At 50.8% G+C, this 16,190-nt stretch overlaps 1 protein-coding gene across 1 annotated transcript in view; it reads left to right on the plus strand.

The window, feature by feature from the left end:
• Window positions 1-236: 236 nt before the first annotated feature.
• The window catches only part of UBE2C (ubiquitin conjugating enzyme E2 C), a 30,917-nt gene continuing 14,963 nt past the window's right edge, over window positions 237-16,190 (plus strand). Inside the window, exon 1 of the mRNA XM_082272953.1 lies at window positions 237-401. Coding sequence (XP_082129079.1) covers window positions 298-401 — 104 coding nt within the window. The 5' untranslated portion in view covers window positions 237-297. The remainder of the gene's footprint in view (window positions 402-16,190) is intronic.

Here is a 16,190-nt window from a genome sequence, read left to right on the forward strand (position 1 = left end):
GCAGTTTCCCTATCGGAGGCGGGGGGGATACGCTCACCCGGCCAATCACGTTCTCTATTTTCAAACGCTCAGCGAGAGGCCAAGCCACTAATTGCCGTGGAAACCCCGGCATCAGCGAACTGTGATTGGTGGAATCAAAGTATAGCGCGTCTCTGATTGGTTCTCTAGCCTGGGATTTAAAACGTGCAAACGCAGGGCGGCTGGTTGAGTGGTGCACTCTGCGGAGGTAGGAGCGGACGTTGTTGCCACATACCCGTCTCACTCAGGTTTCCTCGCCGCCTTCTCCTATACAAATACATGGCTTCTCAGAACGTGGACCCGGCCGCAGCCGCATCCTCTGTGGCACAAAGGAAAGGACTGGAGTCCGGGGCCCAGGCTGCTCGGGGCTCTGTGGGCAAGAGGTGAGGTGTAGTGTTCTGTGCGGCTTTGTGTTCATAGACAGAGCTTTGTGTGTGGGGCTATGTCTGACTCTCTGGGGGCCATCTTTTGTATGGGCAACAGCTATGGTGAAGATAGTCCACTCAATGATCTGGCGCCCGCTGAAGCAGTGTTGTTGAAGATAACAACCTTGGGTTCGTTGCTGATCATTTAAAGACTCCTGGGAGGGGGAGGCAGAGGCAGATAAACGAGCATTAAGGTAAAAAGCGCTTAGGGCAAGGCTTGAAGCAGAGATAATAAACCTGTGTCAGTGAACTTTTAAGTCAGTGTGATCTTTTACAAATCTTCACGAGATGAAAGGTAAAAATGTTCTGTAACCATTAAAATGGCATAATAAAACATTGGAGTTCTTAGAAAGGCAGGCTATGCAAATCAAGGACACAGAATGGATGGAATAAGCAAGACCCACTATGGCGGAGCCTGCCTACTTGTCAAAGTATCCACAATGCCTTCCATTGGAAGGGGGGGGGGGGGTCCTCAACTGGAATAAAAGCGGATCCCCCCAAAAAAAAAATAAGTCAGCATCTATACATACTGTAGCTGCTGACTTTTTTTAGTATTAAACTTACCTGTCCTGGAGTCCAGCAATGTTGGCACTGCAGCGGATGTTTCTATTGGCTGTCAGGTGCCGCCATTGCCGGTAAGGGAACCCGGCAGTGAAGCTTGCACGAAGCGTGATTTGGATTGGCGGGGGGAAGGAGGAAGGGGCAAAACTTCTGAGGGATGGCGCTGTATCCCGGAAGTGGGTAAAGGTGTCAAAAACAGGTACCCCCCCTCTCCCCTGAAAGGTGCCTAATGTGGCACCGGAGGGAGGAAGCAAATGAGCAGAAGTTCCACTTTTGGTTGGAACTCCACTTTAATCGCAGGACCACCAAGCTTCCATAAGGGCTGCAACGTTGTAAGGCAGATGGGAAGGCCGGGTGGTTGAGGGAAGCCTTGGAGGACAATGGTGAAATGACAGGACGACGAGCCTGTGCAGAGGCGGCCGGCGATAACTTCAATCGCTGTGCCCAGAAGGCAAGACCGTAGGGGCGAAAGGGTGAGTGGAATGCAAGCCCATTGCTGTGTGGTCCCGTCACCATGACAACACATTGCGCGTGCCTTGTCAAGTCAGCAGATGGTGCCCCTAAAGCGGTGCTCCACCCATAATGGGAAGTTCTGCTTTAAGGAACTCACTTCCACTTCAGTTTTGGGGAGGGGGAAAAGCGGGTACCTAAGTTTTTTTTTAATGGGTACCTGCTCTGATTGTCTAGGTGATCCGAGCGGAAGTTCTCCTTTCTCTCTCCCTCTGCAGTTAACTGGGACACATCACAGGTTTCAGGACACGCAGCGCGACTCGCGCATGCACAGTGCGCACCCGACTGTGAAGCCGAAAGCTCACAGCCGGGTGCCCACAATTGAAATGTCAGCGCCAAGGAGAGAAGAGGGCTCGGGTGACCATTGTTGGGTCGTAGCACAGGTGAGTGTGTGTTGAAAGTCGGCAGCTACACTTTTTTTGATAAAAATAACTACTTTTTAAAATAAAAATAGAATTTCTGAAAGCTCCTCCTTTAAAGGCAAATGATGTTCCACTTCCCCCTAAAGTAGTTTTGGAAAAAAAAAAATTACAAACCTTTTACACTTACCTGCTCTGTGCAATGGTTTTGCACAACAGCCACTTTTTGGGTCCCCCCCGCTGGCGGTCCTGGCTCATTCCCCCTCAATGGCAAGCCTCTTGCTATGGAGGCACTTGAGACTCCCTCCAAAGCCACGCTCTTGTTAATGTACACAGTGTGGTTCGGCCCTGACCCGGCTCTCTCCTCATTGGCTGTAATTGACAGCAGCAATGGCTCCTTCTGCTGTGGTCCAATGAGGGGAGAGCCACTGCTCTCATGCACATCGCTGGACTGAGATCAGGCTCAGGTAAGTGTTAGGGGGTAGCGACACCCAGAAGTTTTTGTTACCCTAATAAAATATATTAAGGTAAAAAGCCTTTAGAACCACTCTCAACCACCACTTCATAACCATGCTATAGCCGAAGGACAGCTACAGCCCGGCTTTAATTTTGGGAGGGCATGCTCCCAGAACAGCGGTCTTTTACCATGTGATCATCTGTGTCCAATCACAGCTGATTACCTGTGAAGAAACTTGCCAGTGATCGGCATTCCTTTCCTCACACAGAGTAGAGGAAAGCTGGTAACCAGCAATTCTAACAGCACTTATGGGCACTGATCATCAGTGCCCTGATTATTAGCGCCCATCAGTGAAGAGGAAATAGCTAGGCATATAGACTTAGTGAAAGACAAAAGGCATTAGCATATACACACCCACGGGGGCTGTCCCATCTGGTCAATACCCCCCCCTGCATCACCACTCCCAACTCAGTTTTAGTTTGCCTAGCATCAGGAATAGCTCAGGCTTCCCTTCTGCTGCGTCTACATCCCTTATCACGCCCGAATACCGGAATTGCCTGCCCTGTGCCTTGGTGTCATCTTCCTTACTTTGGCTGTAATATGTTCACCTCAGGGTGAGTGCATGTCCTTTTAATTTTTTATTAAATGGTTTAAAACGTTATTACGCTATGGGCTTGTTTCCGTTTTTGTATTTTGTGCAAACTTTGCTAAAAGAGGATCCAGCCCATTCCAGCTGATTTGGAATCTATCCCAGATGGTCCGCTTTCTTTGAACAAGTTCGTTTTGGACTACATAGGAGCTGCTTTACAGGATATGGGTGGTAGTAGTCCCATAACTACTTACTGCTTTAATCCTTCCTTCCTCTGGTAAGAGGCTTCTTGTGGTGGAGGTTTCACGGATTGTCTGTGTCTTTAACATACACCTGGGTGGATGACCATATGAGCACCAATATATGAACTTGTCACTGCTTTGGAACTGTATTGATGGTTTCATCCTTTTTGTCATAACCTTTGATGCCACATATGGTTTATGGACTGCAGTTTCCGTATGAGTTCACAGTTTGCATATTTAGCGCGACTCTTGTTGTGTATAATCTGTTTCTACACTCCAGGTGTTTTAGTTCGCTGCTATAAAGGCGCAGGTTTCAATTTTTCATTGTATTCCCTTCTGCTGGGGCTTCGGTCTCAGCCTTCCTATATCTTTTGTTTGATTTTTCTTTTGAAATGTCAGTTTTTTTCTCTCACTTTATTAGCTGTTTATTTTGTCAGCTTTAGTGTTCGTTTATTCTTCGGATGAAGATGGATCATGCGGTGCTGACATTCGGACTGACCGCCCTGGTTCTCCAGGGCACAGAGGGTCAGATGGACCCCCAGCCCGCCATCGAACGTTCAGCTATGGTTTGCCCTGGCATTAAGAATGACCCATCCCTGTTCGATGCAGGGATGCAGCCGTGAGGTGGCTACCTCACAGGACTCGTCTGCGGTGCTGCAGCGTCATGTGCCTGGCTCACGGCACTTCCTGTCAGGAGAGGACAGGTTTATCCGTGCATGGAGGCTCCCCACGCCATCAGGTACAGGTGAGTACTTTCTGTGTGGGGCCTCTGTCTGGGGTGGCAGTCTGTGTTGCTGTGTGTCCCCATGTCTGTGCCTGTGTGACTCCCTGTGCGATCCCTGCTGGGTTCGTTTCTGTTCAGCTCTGTATGCCTTTGCTGGGGGTCCCTGTCCCTGTGTCACCTTAGGTGCATGTTTGGGGGTACAGACATGACTGTTGTGCGGCGACCGCTGCGAGGGTATGTATCCGCGGTCCGCCATGTTTTTTACTGCACATGGATGTGGCCCCTCTGGGGCGAGTATACAGATCGTTTTGGCGCCCTCCGCCGCCATTTTGTGGGCAGTAGAACGATCGTTTCGGCCGCATGTCGGCGGCCATCTTGGTGTAGCCTCCAATGCTTTTCCTATGGGGCAGCCATTTTCCCTGAGGTCTGGCTTATAGCCAGCCCCTTCCAGCAGCATTTCCTTTTCCTCTCATGCAGCAAGGACACAGGTAGCAACGATCTGCGGGCTCTGCAGTGCATCTCTCTCTGTCTTCTTCTGTATACTGCTTCTGGCTCAGTTTTCTTTCTCCTTTGGGGGTCTTCATAGCTGTGACAATAGCGGTGGTCTGCGCACTCCGCATCGCTATTTAAGGGGACATTAACAAATTTTTTTGCACTGTAATTTTTTGTTGTCTTGAGCCATGGATTCTCAGGAAAGCAAGTTTCTCTTACGTCCTCCGACAGTCGCCGCCCCTCCATATTCATCACAATGGGGTTATGACTTCCGCTCCGTAGGAGTAGCTAGGCAACAGAATATGTTAGTACAAAGGCTTTTAACATATCCCCACCCCCAGGGGGTGGTCCCCTCAGTCTATAACCCTCCACTTCCTGTATCCAACTCAGTTTCAATGTCTAGCTTGTCAGGAGTGGCTGGCTGTCTCTATGCTGGGGCGTTATGCCTCAGCCTTCTATCTCTTTTTTCTCAAAGTCGTCTTCCAGGACAGCCCATGAGACCTTAGGCTCCTCCCCCAGGGACAGGAAACGCATTCCAAAATTCAAATAAAAGGCGGTGCCTTAGTCCTCACCTTCCGTATTTAGTGTTTCCTCCGGACAGGGGGTAACATGTTCCTGGAACTGAAGCTCCCGGTCTCCTGGACTGTCCTTGGAAAGACTTGGAAAGATGCATCTCCTCAGCCCATAGCGGTACCCCCTTAGTGCCGCAATAGGGGCTGACCGCTGTCTCCTGTTCTTCTAGCCTCTCGGCAGGACTACGGATGCTGTCTGGTGGAACGTTGGGGAGTCCACTCCGTTGGTCGGCCGGTTCCTTGGAGCAGAGTCCTGTGTACCCGGAACCGCTAACTTCGGAAGAAATTTTGAAGTTGGCGCCAAAAACGGAGGGGGCGGAACTCAGCGTATCCACTCTGGCCTCACGGGAAGCGACAGTGTCACTTCCGGCGCAGTGACGGCATCCGCGGGCGCCGGAAACCCTCGTTCCAGTTTCCGAAGGCGCGAACAGTGAGTACATATGGGCGACCGATGTTAGGTGGAAACAGCAGTGCTGGGATCACCATACAGAGCGATGGACACGACAGTAACCGCACAGGCGGTGGAAGTCGGCTCTGGCATCGGCACCTCTCAGGTAAGCAAGGGGAAATGTACACCCTATTTGCAGATACCTGTTAGGAACTCCGTTCCCCTTCCCCCCTCTCTTTTCTATCGTTAGGGGCAGGGGTTAAGCAGCACCGCTCCCTCTTTTCTAAATCACAAATGGGGGATAAGCGGGAGGTGGGAGGAGGACAAGTTTCCCTGATTATAATTCTCTTGTCTTTTATCTTCCAGGCCAAGGCTCAGGACAATAACCCACCTCAGCCCCCCAAAAAGAAGTGTGCTGTATGCGGAGAGAAATTGAGTTCCTCTTGGAACAAAGCAGTGTGCCGGGCATGTATAGCTAAACTGGTCAGAGACGACCCTGCAGTCTCTACCCAGAAAATGCTGACCTCAGTGAGAGATGAACTAAAAAGTACCATTAGTTCATTCAAAACTCTCGTTGAAAAGATGCAGGCACCAGTCCAGCCTTCCACCCCAGCTCAGGCTCCATTGGCCCAGGCCCCATCTTTGAATATCCCAGTGGGTTTGGAGGAAGTTTCTTCTTCCCACTCCTCCGGTGGGGAGCAAGAAGGATCAGGATCAGGGGAGGAACCCATAGACAAGGATTCCCATAATAGCTCCAACTTTAAATTGAGCTTGGAGGATGTAGATAACCTACTAAAGGCAGTTTATACAACTCTAGAAATTGAGGAGGAAGAAGTGCATCTCTCTAAGCATGACTTGATGTACGCTTGTCATAAAAAGCATGCTAGAGTGTTCCCTGTGCATAGCTCCCTATTGGATATGATTAAACAGGAGTGGAATTCTCCTGATAAAAAGCCTTTTTTTCCAAAGACTTTGAAAAGAAGGTATCCATTTGACAACAGTGGGGATCAGCCTTGGAACAAAATCCCTAAGCTGGATGCCTCCCTTTCCAGAATCTCCAAAGGCACTGACTTGGCATTTGAGGATTCAGGAGCTCTAAAAGACCCTATGGATAAGAGAACTGATATCTCTTTGCGTAGGGTCTGGGAAGCCTCCATTATGAGCTTAAAGCCAGCCCTGGCATCCACCTGCATAGCCAGACACCTGGAGCTCTGGCTATCTCAAATCCAAACACACTTGTCTGCTGGAACATCGAGGGAACAGATTAATAAATCATTTCCGCTCTTGTTTCAGGGAATTGGATTCCTGGCGGATTCTTCAGCTGAAGCTGTAAGAATGGCAGCAAGGACCTCAGCTTTGGCTAATACGGCCAGAAGAAGCCTATGGCTCAAGACATGGTCAGGTGATGTTACTTCTAAATCTCGCCTTTGTGGTCTTCCCTTCACAGGAGACCACCTTTTTGGCCCAGGCCTAACAGAAGCCCTGGAGCGTACAGCGGATAAAAAGAAGGGATTCCCAGAAAAGAAGAAATTCCCCTATGCTCAGAGGAATGCTCGTGGCAGGGGTAAACAGCAGAAGTCTTTTGAAACCCAGCAAAATTTCAAAAAACATTGGACCGGGCATAAAGGAAAAGGGAAGGGCAACATTCTGTTTAACCCTCCTCAACGCCCCGACAAGCCCCAATGACTCCCTTCCCAGGGTGGGAGGAAGTTTAGGGGCCTTCCTCCCACTATGGAAGAGGATTTCTTCCAGCCCTTTTATTCTAGACCTAGTAGGCCAAGGACACAGGCTGGAGTTCTGTCTTCTACATCCAGAAAGAATCTGGGTCTCTCTGAGGGACGTCACAAGAAGGATGTGCTTGATGACCTCCTGTTTCCCAGCGGTCCCCTGGGCAGGGTTCCAACTACGTCCACTCCAAATGTTCTTCCTACAGAATTGGGATGGATAGTCAAGTTCCTTAGAACAGAAAGTAAAGGTTCCCACCAAGTTGAAAAGGACCCTTTGGGGGTGGAAATCCTCTCTTCACCTATCAATAAGGCGAAGCTGGACCATCCAGGTATCACAGACATATCTGCACCACCACCAGATGAACCAGGACAATTGGTTCCTCAACCAAGAGGTGTTTTTCAAAGTCACAACCCCTTGGGGCCTACCGGTAGTGGATCTGTTTGCCTCCTAGGCAAACAGGAAAATAGAAAAATTATTTTCCATAATCCTAGTAGATATAGAGATGATCCTGATAACCCCATACTGGCCCAAGAGGCCATGGTTGGCACGCCTTCAGGCATTGGCTGCACTACCTCCAATGACCTTCCCTTGGAGACTAGATCTCTTAACTCAAGGTCCGGTGGTCCATCCATTTCTCAGGACCCTAAACCTGTCGGCCTGGTATCTGAGGAACAAATTCTAGGTTCTCAGGGGTTCTCAGACAGAGTCATCCAAACATTGACCAGCTGTCGAAAACCGGTCACTAGGAAAATATATGCAAAAAGTTGGAAGAAATTTCATTTTTGGATGGTGGAGAATCAGAGATTTTCCCCAGATATTCCAACTATCTTAGATTTTTTTCAAGAAGGCATAGACAAAGGTCTCTCCCTAGGGACCTTAAAGGTACAGGCTGCCGCCCTTAGTGTCTTCCTTCGGTTCTCCCTTAGAGAAGACCCTAATGTGAATGCCTTTTTCAGAGCAATTGCCAGGACAAAGCCAACCAGGATTAAAACGTGTCCAGCTTGGGATCTATCCCTGGTACTCCAGGCTTTGGTTACCAGTCCGTTTGAACCCTTGGTAGACCTGTCAGTAAAAATGCTCACCCTAAAAACTTTATTTTTAGTAGCTATTACTTCGGCTAGAAGAGTTAGCGAATTACAGGCTCTCTCAATCAGAGAACCTTTTCTTATGATTTTTGACGACAGGATTGTGCTAAAAACAGATCCAGGATTTTTGCCCAAGAGGGTCTCTTCTTTTCATAGGACTCAGGACATAGTCCTTCCTTCCTTTTGCAATTTCCCAAACAACAATAAAGAAAGAGAATTTAGTTGTTTGGATGTCAGAAGAGCCCTTCTGAGATACCTGGAGGTGACTAAAACCTTCAGGAAGAATGATACTTTGTTTTTACAATTTTCCGGCCCCCATAAAGGGGAAAAAGCTTCTAAGGCAACCTTAGCTAGATGGATCAAACAGGCTATCACAGAAGCCTATATGGTGAAAAAAGTGACTCCACCTTTCATTACTGCACACTCTACTAGAGCACTGTCCACGTCTTGGGCTGAAAGGGCCGGTGCCTCTCCAGAACAAATCTGTAAGGCAGCTACCTGGTCTAACTTTTCGACCTTTGTTAGACATTATCGCCTGGACCTCCTATCTTCTCAGGAACAGGCGTTCGGTCGAAAGGTGCTCCAGGCAGTGGTCCCTCCCTAGACTGGTAAGTTTCTTGCTTATCGTCTCATGGGCTGTCCTGGAAGACGACTTTGAGAAAAGATGGGTTATACTTACTGATAACTCCTTTTCTAATAGTCTTCCAGGACAGCCGGATTCCCACCCGATTTATCTGGTATTATGTATAAATGATATGTGTATATATATATCTATGTATATGTTTTACAGGGTGTCCTACGGTTCTCATGAAATACTGAAGGTGAGGACTAAGGCACCGCCTTTTATTTGAATTTTGGAATGTGTTTCCTGTCCCTGGGGGAGGAGCCTAAGGTCTCATGGGCTGTCCTGGAAGACTATTAGAAAAGGAGTTATCAGTAAGTATAACCCATCTTTTTTTTTGATTTTATTTGAGTTTTTTTCTCTTTCTTTATTTTAGCTGTTATTTTTACCAGCGTTAGTTAGTTCTTCTGATGAAGAGGATCTTGCGGGCTGTGTCTCGGGCTGACCCCCCTGGCTGCAGGTTGTGGGTCAGTGGTTTCCCGGCCCGCCATCGAGCGTTCAGTCAGGTATCGCTCCTGAGTTTTCTGAACGACCCATCCCTGTTCCGTGCAGGGATGCTAGGTGAGGTGGCTACCTCACTGGACGCTGTGCGGTTTCTCAACCCACCTTCTGCTGCGTCCTGGATGCGACTCTCCCTGTCTCAGGTACAGCGGCTTGTTCGCCTGTGCGGGTCCCCCACGCCATGTAAGAGGTAAGTGTATCTGTGTGGGGACCTGTCTGTCTGGGGGGTGTCAGTCTGGGACTGTGTTACCTTGCCCTGTGTTCACACTATTGCTGTTTCCCTGTCTCTCACACTGCATGCTGTGGGCTGCAAGGAGGGGGGGCTGTGCTGCACTCTGTGTCAGTCTGTGTGTGAACGGCTGTGTGCTGTGGGGCTTGATGTTATCATGCTTGGGGCACATTACAGCGCCGCTGCGGCGGTCCACCATGCTTTTCATGCAATTGTGGTGTTTTTCATTCCACCTTCATGAGGTGAGGGAGCGGCGGTTTCGGCGCCAAACGGCGCCATTTTGGCTGTGCTCGCTCCGGCCGCATGGTATACATGCATGGCGGCCATTTTCTTGTAGCCTCCATAGGTTTTAACAGAGCGCCCTGTGAACCAGCATTTCCTTTCTACAGGAGCACCGATCTAGGCAGCAGCGATCTCTCCAGGTTTTTTCCCTCTATTCCCTGTATCCTTGCCTGAGTATACCTTTCCCTGTGGGGGTCCCTGGTGTGGGTGTGCTGTGTGGCGGTGGGCTACGTTTGCAGCGCCTTATTTAAAGGGGCGGTCACCCATTTATTTTTACTCTTTTGGGGCATGGATTCTCAGGAAAGCAAATTTCCTGCCACATTGGTGGGAAACCAGGGGACTGCGGTTTCCCCCCCCCGGGGGGGGATTTGGCTGCAATTGTGGCTAGCCTTGCGACTCAGGTGCAAATGCTGGTGGCTGCTCAATCCTCAAAAAGGCCCAGAGTGTCAATTTCCTCTGATTCAGAAGGTGATGATGGGGCTGCTGTGGCGGGGGTCCCCTTGTCGGGGTCCTGCTCCTCCCTGGACCTTATAGGGTCGGAAATGGAGGCTGAGGTTGAGGGGGTTGATGATTCTCCCCTTGGCTCGTCTGAAGAGCTTGCACTCATGGATGAATTGGTTGCTTCTATCAAGCAAACACTGCATTTACAGGATGAACAATGTCCTCCTGCTGCTTTGGCGGCTTATGGGATGCAGAAAAGGCGCAAAGCGTCGCAGGTGTATCCCTGCACTGATGATTTCCAAAACGCTGTAAAAGTACAGTGGCGTAATATACGCAAGCCTTTTGCTGTACCGAGTAGGTTTAAGCTACGCTATCCCTTTACGCCCGCTACTGATGAGCGCTGGTGTGTTCCGCCTCCAGTGGATCATGCGATAGCGGTTTTGAATAAATCTACTGCGATTCCTGCTGAATGTACCCCGGTTTTCCGGGATGCCACGGACAAGAGGCTGGAGTCCCTTGCCCGTCACACCTATTCTATTATGGGTTCTATGTTGAAAGCCTTATTTGCTTCCCTTATGGCGACCCAGGCGGTCACGAGCTGGACGCAGGTGCTTAGATGGGTCCTGGTGGCTGATTCTGCCCCACAGGCGACTTTGGATATGGTGGATCAAATCCACCAGGGTGTCATGTATGTGTGTGATGCGGACCTGGATATGGTTCCATTGGCTGCACGTGTACATAGTGTGGCGGTGCTGTCTCGCCGCCTGGTTTGGTTGAAGTGTTGGTCGGTGGACCAATCTTCGCGTAAGACCTTGGCTAACTTGCCTTATGATGGGTCTCGCCTTTTTGGCGAATCCCTGGATACCTTAATTAAGGGGATCACGGGTGGTAAGAGCACGCTCCTACCCCAATCCCACAAGGCTAAGACGGCTCCTGGTAAGAAGCATGCTTCCTTTCGGCCCCCTCAGGGGTCCTTTCGTGCCTTTCGGTCACACTATAGGGGCAAGCCGTCCAAGGGTCAAGGCTCCCACAAGAAGCCGTGGGCTGGTAAGCAAAAGTCCGGCCAGTCCGGTTCCACGGGCCACAATAATGCGGCCTGAAGGGACGCCCTCACCCGGCTCAGGGGTGGGGGGGCGCTTGCTCGGTTTCCTTCAACCATGGTTGTCCCGGGTTCGGGACAGGTGGGTTCAGGAAATCGTTCGATCTGGTTACAAGATCGAGTTTCTCTCTCGGCCGGAGAGCAGATTTTTTCCCTCAAATCTTCGACTGTCTCCGGAGCGTTTGCGGGATCTGCATCTAGCGGTGCAGGACCTGAGGGCTCAGGGAGTGGTGGTCCCGGTGCCTCATCGGGACAGATTTCGGGGGTTCTATTCCAATCTGTTCACCGTGCCAAGGAAGGAGGGCAAGGTACGTCCAATTCTGGACTTGAAAGCTCTGAACCGCTTTGTGCGGGTGCGCAAGTTCCGCATGGAATCTCTGCGGTCGGTGGTGGCTGCCCTGATTCCGGGGGAGTTCATGGCCTCCATCGACTTGAAGGATGCGTATCTTCACATCCTGATTTTCGAGGGTCACCAGAAGTACCTTCGATTCGCCATAGCGGAGGATCATTACCAATTTGTGGCGTTGCCTTTTGGCCTCGGCTCCACGGGTGTTCACCAAAGTGCTGGCGCCGGTTCTGGCTTTGTTGAGAGCCCAGGGCATCTCTGTCCTGGGATATCTGGACGATATTTTGATTCGGTCTGCGACCAGCCAGGGTCTGGTAGAGGATCTGTCCTTCACGCTACAGACTCTGCAGGAGTTTGGTTGGACGATCAATTTTCCAAAGTCAACACTGTGCCCATCGGTTCGTCTCCCGTACCTGGGAATGATTCTGGACTCTGTCCAGGCGAAGGTTTTCTTGCCGGACGACAAACTCAGGACGCTTCAGGAGGGAGTCGGGTCCCTCAGGGAAGATCCGTCCTCGTCCATTCGGACGTGCATGCGGTGTCTGGGATGGATGGTCTCGGCTTTCGAGGCGATTCCCTTCGCCCAGTTTCACACGCGGGGTCTCCAAGCGGAGATTCTGTCCAGATGGGACGGGCGACCGCAATCTCTGGATCTTCGGATCTCGTTGAGTCATCGGACCAGAAGGGATCTTCTGTGGTGGCTCCAGTCCCCGTCGGTGTCGGGGGGGGGAGTCCTTTTGTCCCTTCTCGTGGACGGTGATCACCACGGACGCCAGCCTGTCGGGCTGGGGGGGTGGTCTGGGCGTTCTGTCTGCCCAGGGTACTTGGTCGGAGGAAGAGTCCTCACTTCCGATCAACGTTCTGGAACTGCGAGCTATACGTCTCTGCCTTCGACGTTGGACGGACAGGCTTCAGGGCTGTCCGGTTCGAGTGCAGACGGACAATGCCACGGCGGTGGCTTACATCAATCACCAGGAGTGCCAGAGCGGCTCGAGAAGTAGCCGACATTTTGTCCTGGGCCGAGATGCACGTCCCGGCGATATCGGCAGTTCACATTCCAGGGGTGTAGAATTGGCAGGCGGATTATCTGAGCCGTCAGACCCTGGACCAGGGGGAATGGTCCCTCCACCCGGATGTCTTCCAGATGTTGTGCGTGAAGTGGGGTCCCCCGGAGGTGGACCTGTTCGCGTCTCGTCTGAACAAGGTGCCACGGTTCGTGGCAAGGACGCGCGATCCTCGGGCAGACGCGTTGGTTGCCCCATGGCATCAGTACCAACTGATGTATGCGTTTCCGCCGATTCAATTACTGTCAAGGTTCCTCCGCAGGTTGCGGTCGGAACCGACCATGGTGATTCTTGTGGCTCCGGACTGGCCTCGCGATAAATGTACTGGAACTAACAGCGATAAAACTGTGTCTTCCGGTGGTCGGACCGTCTCCAGGGCCTGCCTGTTCGCGTACAGACGGACAATGCTACCGCGGTGGCTTACATCAACCACCAGGGGGGCACCAGGAGTGCTCGAGCGGCCCGGGAGGTGACCGATATTCTGTTTTGGGCCGAGACTCATGTCCTGGCGATCTCGGCAGTTCACATTCCGGGTGTGGAGAATTGGCAGGCCGACTATCTGAGCCGCCAGACCCTGGACCAGGGAGAATGGTCCCTGCACCCGGAGGTCTTTCAGATGCTGTGTGCGAGGTGGGGATCCCCAGACGTGGATCTGTTCGCATCCCGGCTAAATCGAAAGGTGGGAAGGTTTGTGGCAAGAACGCGCGATCCGTTTCTCGGACACCTCGGATGCGTTGGTGGCCCCTTGGCATCAGTATCGTCTGATGTACGCCTTTCCTCCGATTCAGTTACTATCCCGGTTCCTTCGCAGATTGGCCTCGGAACCACACATGGTGATTCTGGTGGCTCCGGACTGGCCGCGCTGGTCCTGGTACGCCGACGTTGTTCACATGGCAGTGGCTCCTTCGTGGCGTCTGCCTCTGCGGGAAGATCTCCTGTCTCAGGGTCCGATCTTCCATCCTGCTTTACAGTCGCTGGCTTTAACGGCCTGGCTGTTGAGACCCAGGTCTTGAAGGACAAGGGTCTATCCCCTGAGGTTATCCCTACCCTGATCAAGGCTAGGAAATCCTCCTCTGGTAAGATCTATTACCGTACCTGGAAAGCCTATTTTACCTGGTGAGTCCAGGGGGTTCTCCCCTCGTTCTTACTCGGTGTCAATCTTGGCTTTTCTCCAGTCTGGAGTAGACCAGCGCCTGGCGCTGGCCACGATGAAGGGCCAGGTGTCTGCACTGGCTGTCCTTTTCCAACGCCCTGTGGCGTCTCATTCCTTGGTGCGCACCTTCATTCAAGGTGTGCGACATTTGGCTCCTCCCAGGAATAATATGCCTTGAAGGGACGGGTTCCGCCTTTCCCTGTTAAGGCGCACTCTACTAGGTCTTTGAGTGCTTCCTGGGCCTATTGGCATCGAGCCTCGGTGGCTCAGGTGTGCAAGGCGGCGACTTGGCCGTCGGTGCACCCTTTTTCTAAGTTCTACAAAGTAGACGTTCTGGCATCAGCTGATGCTTCTTTTGGCCGCAAAGTTCTCAGTGCGGCTGTGCCATGATGGACCCTTGAATTTTTTCTCTGGGTCCCTGGCTGTTGGCATTTGCTTTCCTGGGCTGTTGCTCCTGTTGAGCATTTTTTTTTTTTTTTCTGTTGCCCAGTTGGTTCTTACGGTGCATGTAAGATTCCTTTCTCTGATGTGGGTACTGCGTTGCCTTTTTTACGGTTGCGTCTCCCACCCCTCATGTCTATACTGCTTTGGGACATCCCAATTGTGATGACTTAGAGGAGGCGGCGACTGTCGGAGGACTCAGGAATTTTCCAGGTAAGATTTTACAAAAATTCCTTTTTTTTTTTTTTTTTGCAAAATTTTAACAAACGAAGAAACCTTTTTATTTTTAACAAAAAAGAGTAATCTGCTCTGTGCAGGGGTTTTGTACAGGGTGGCCTGGATCCTCCTCTTCTCAGGTCACTCTTCGGCTCTATTGGTCTGCTATGGGGGCACCCAAGCCGAGGCACAACTGTGTCCATTCAGGCAAGGAGCTGTGACACGGCCCGCCCCCTCCCTCCTCATTGGCTCACTGAATTTGACAGCAGTGGGAGCCAATGGCCCCGCGTTACTGTCTCAGCCAATGAGGGAGAGTCTTGGGTGGCCAAGACACACCTGCAACATCGCTGTATAGTGATAGGCTCAGGTAAGTATTAGGGGGGCTGCTACACAGAGAAGGCTTTTGATCTTAATGCATATAATGTATTAAGATTATAAAAACACCGGACTTTACAACTACTTTTAAATGGTCTTTTTTTTTTTTTTCATGTAGCAAAAAATAAATACCACCAAAAGAATTTGTTTAAAAAGGTAAAAATTTCCTATGGGTACAGTGCTGCATGACCACGCAATTGTCATTCAAAGTGTGACCGCAATTACCGCTGAAAATTGGCTGGGCAGGAAGGGGGCGAATTGAAGTGGTTTAACACCTGCCTCCTCTCGCGATCCAGTTCTGTCCCCATCCGCAGCCCTGCTGCTCTCTTCAGCTGGCCATAGATTCGATTTATACAGTTTTTCTTTCTTTCCACCATGGGTTGCAGGAAAGAAAATTGCTGAAATCCCTCCCACAGCGCTATAGTATTCTGCTGGCAGAACACCTCGATCACTGCTAGCGGATAAAGCCGCTGGTAGTGATTGCATGCAAAAAATCATACAGGCTGGATGTTCTCAAGTCAATCGCTGGATTGACTTCTGTACAACCATTCTGCCCGTAGATGGATAGAAGCTCGGCTGGTTCAGCAAGTCTGGCTTAAAGAGGAGCTCCAGTCTCCCTCAGAAAAATTTCGCATCTACAAATACTCTAGCTGCTGACTTTAAGAACACTTGCCTGTCCAAGGATTTAGCATTGTCCTTAAACGAGCTGATCCTTCAATTTTCTTTGGGTCCTGACTCCTCGTGCTGGTGTCTTGAGTAAGGGAAACTGGCAGTGAAGCCTTGCAACTTCTTCAAAGAAGGTTTCCCTCTACGTTTTGCCAAGAGTCCCTCAGTCTGATGGGACCTGTGATGTGTTCCAGAAGGCTGCAGGGAAAGGGGGGTCGAACTTTCGGTCAGATCGCTGCACTGATCAGAGTTAGTGGGAGCAGGTACCTGTTAAACGGGTGCATATAATCGGTTTTCTTTTGTTTTTAAAAAAATGCCTTTAGAATTGCTTTTTACATTTTTTACTTCCTGGTTTCCTCCCAGGCACTGGAATGTTAGGCTGCATTCACATGTCAGCTTATAATCGCGGGCAGAACCGCCGCGGTTCCGCCCGCGATTCGGAGATTTATTGCAAATCGCGGGACGCCTAGCGTTGCCCGTTGATTTGCAATAGCCCCCCAAACGCCGAGCGATGTTGCCGCGATTTACGCCCGCCGAATCGCGGCAACATCGCGCAAACAAAATCGCGGGAAGCAATACGCTCCAAAGAGGCTCTTGTACTTTTT

Source organism: Pelophylax lessonae (assembly GCF_965119305.1).
Source record: "Pelophylax lessonae genome assembly, chromosome: 11".
NCBI classification, from domain to species: domain Eukaryota; kingdom Metazoa; phylum Chordata; class Amphibia; order Anura; family Ranidae; genus Pelophylax; species Pelophylax lessonae.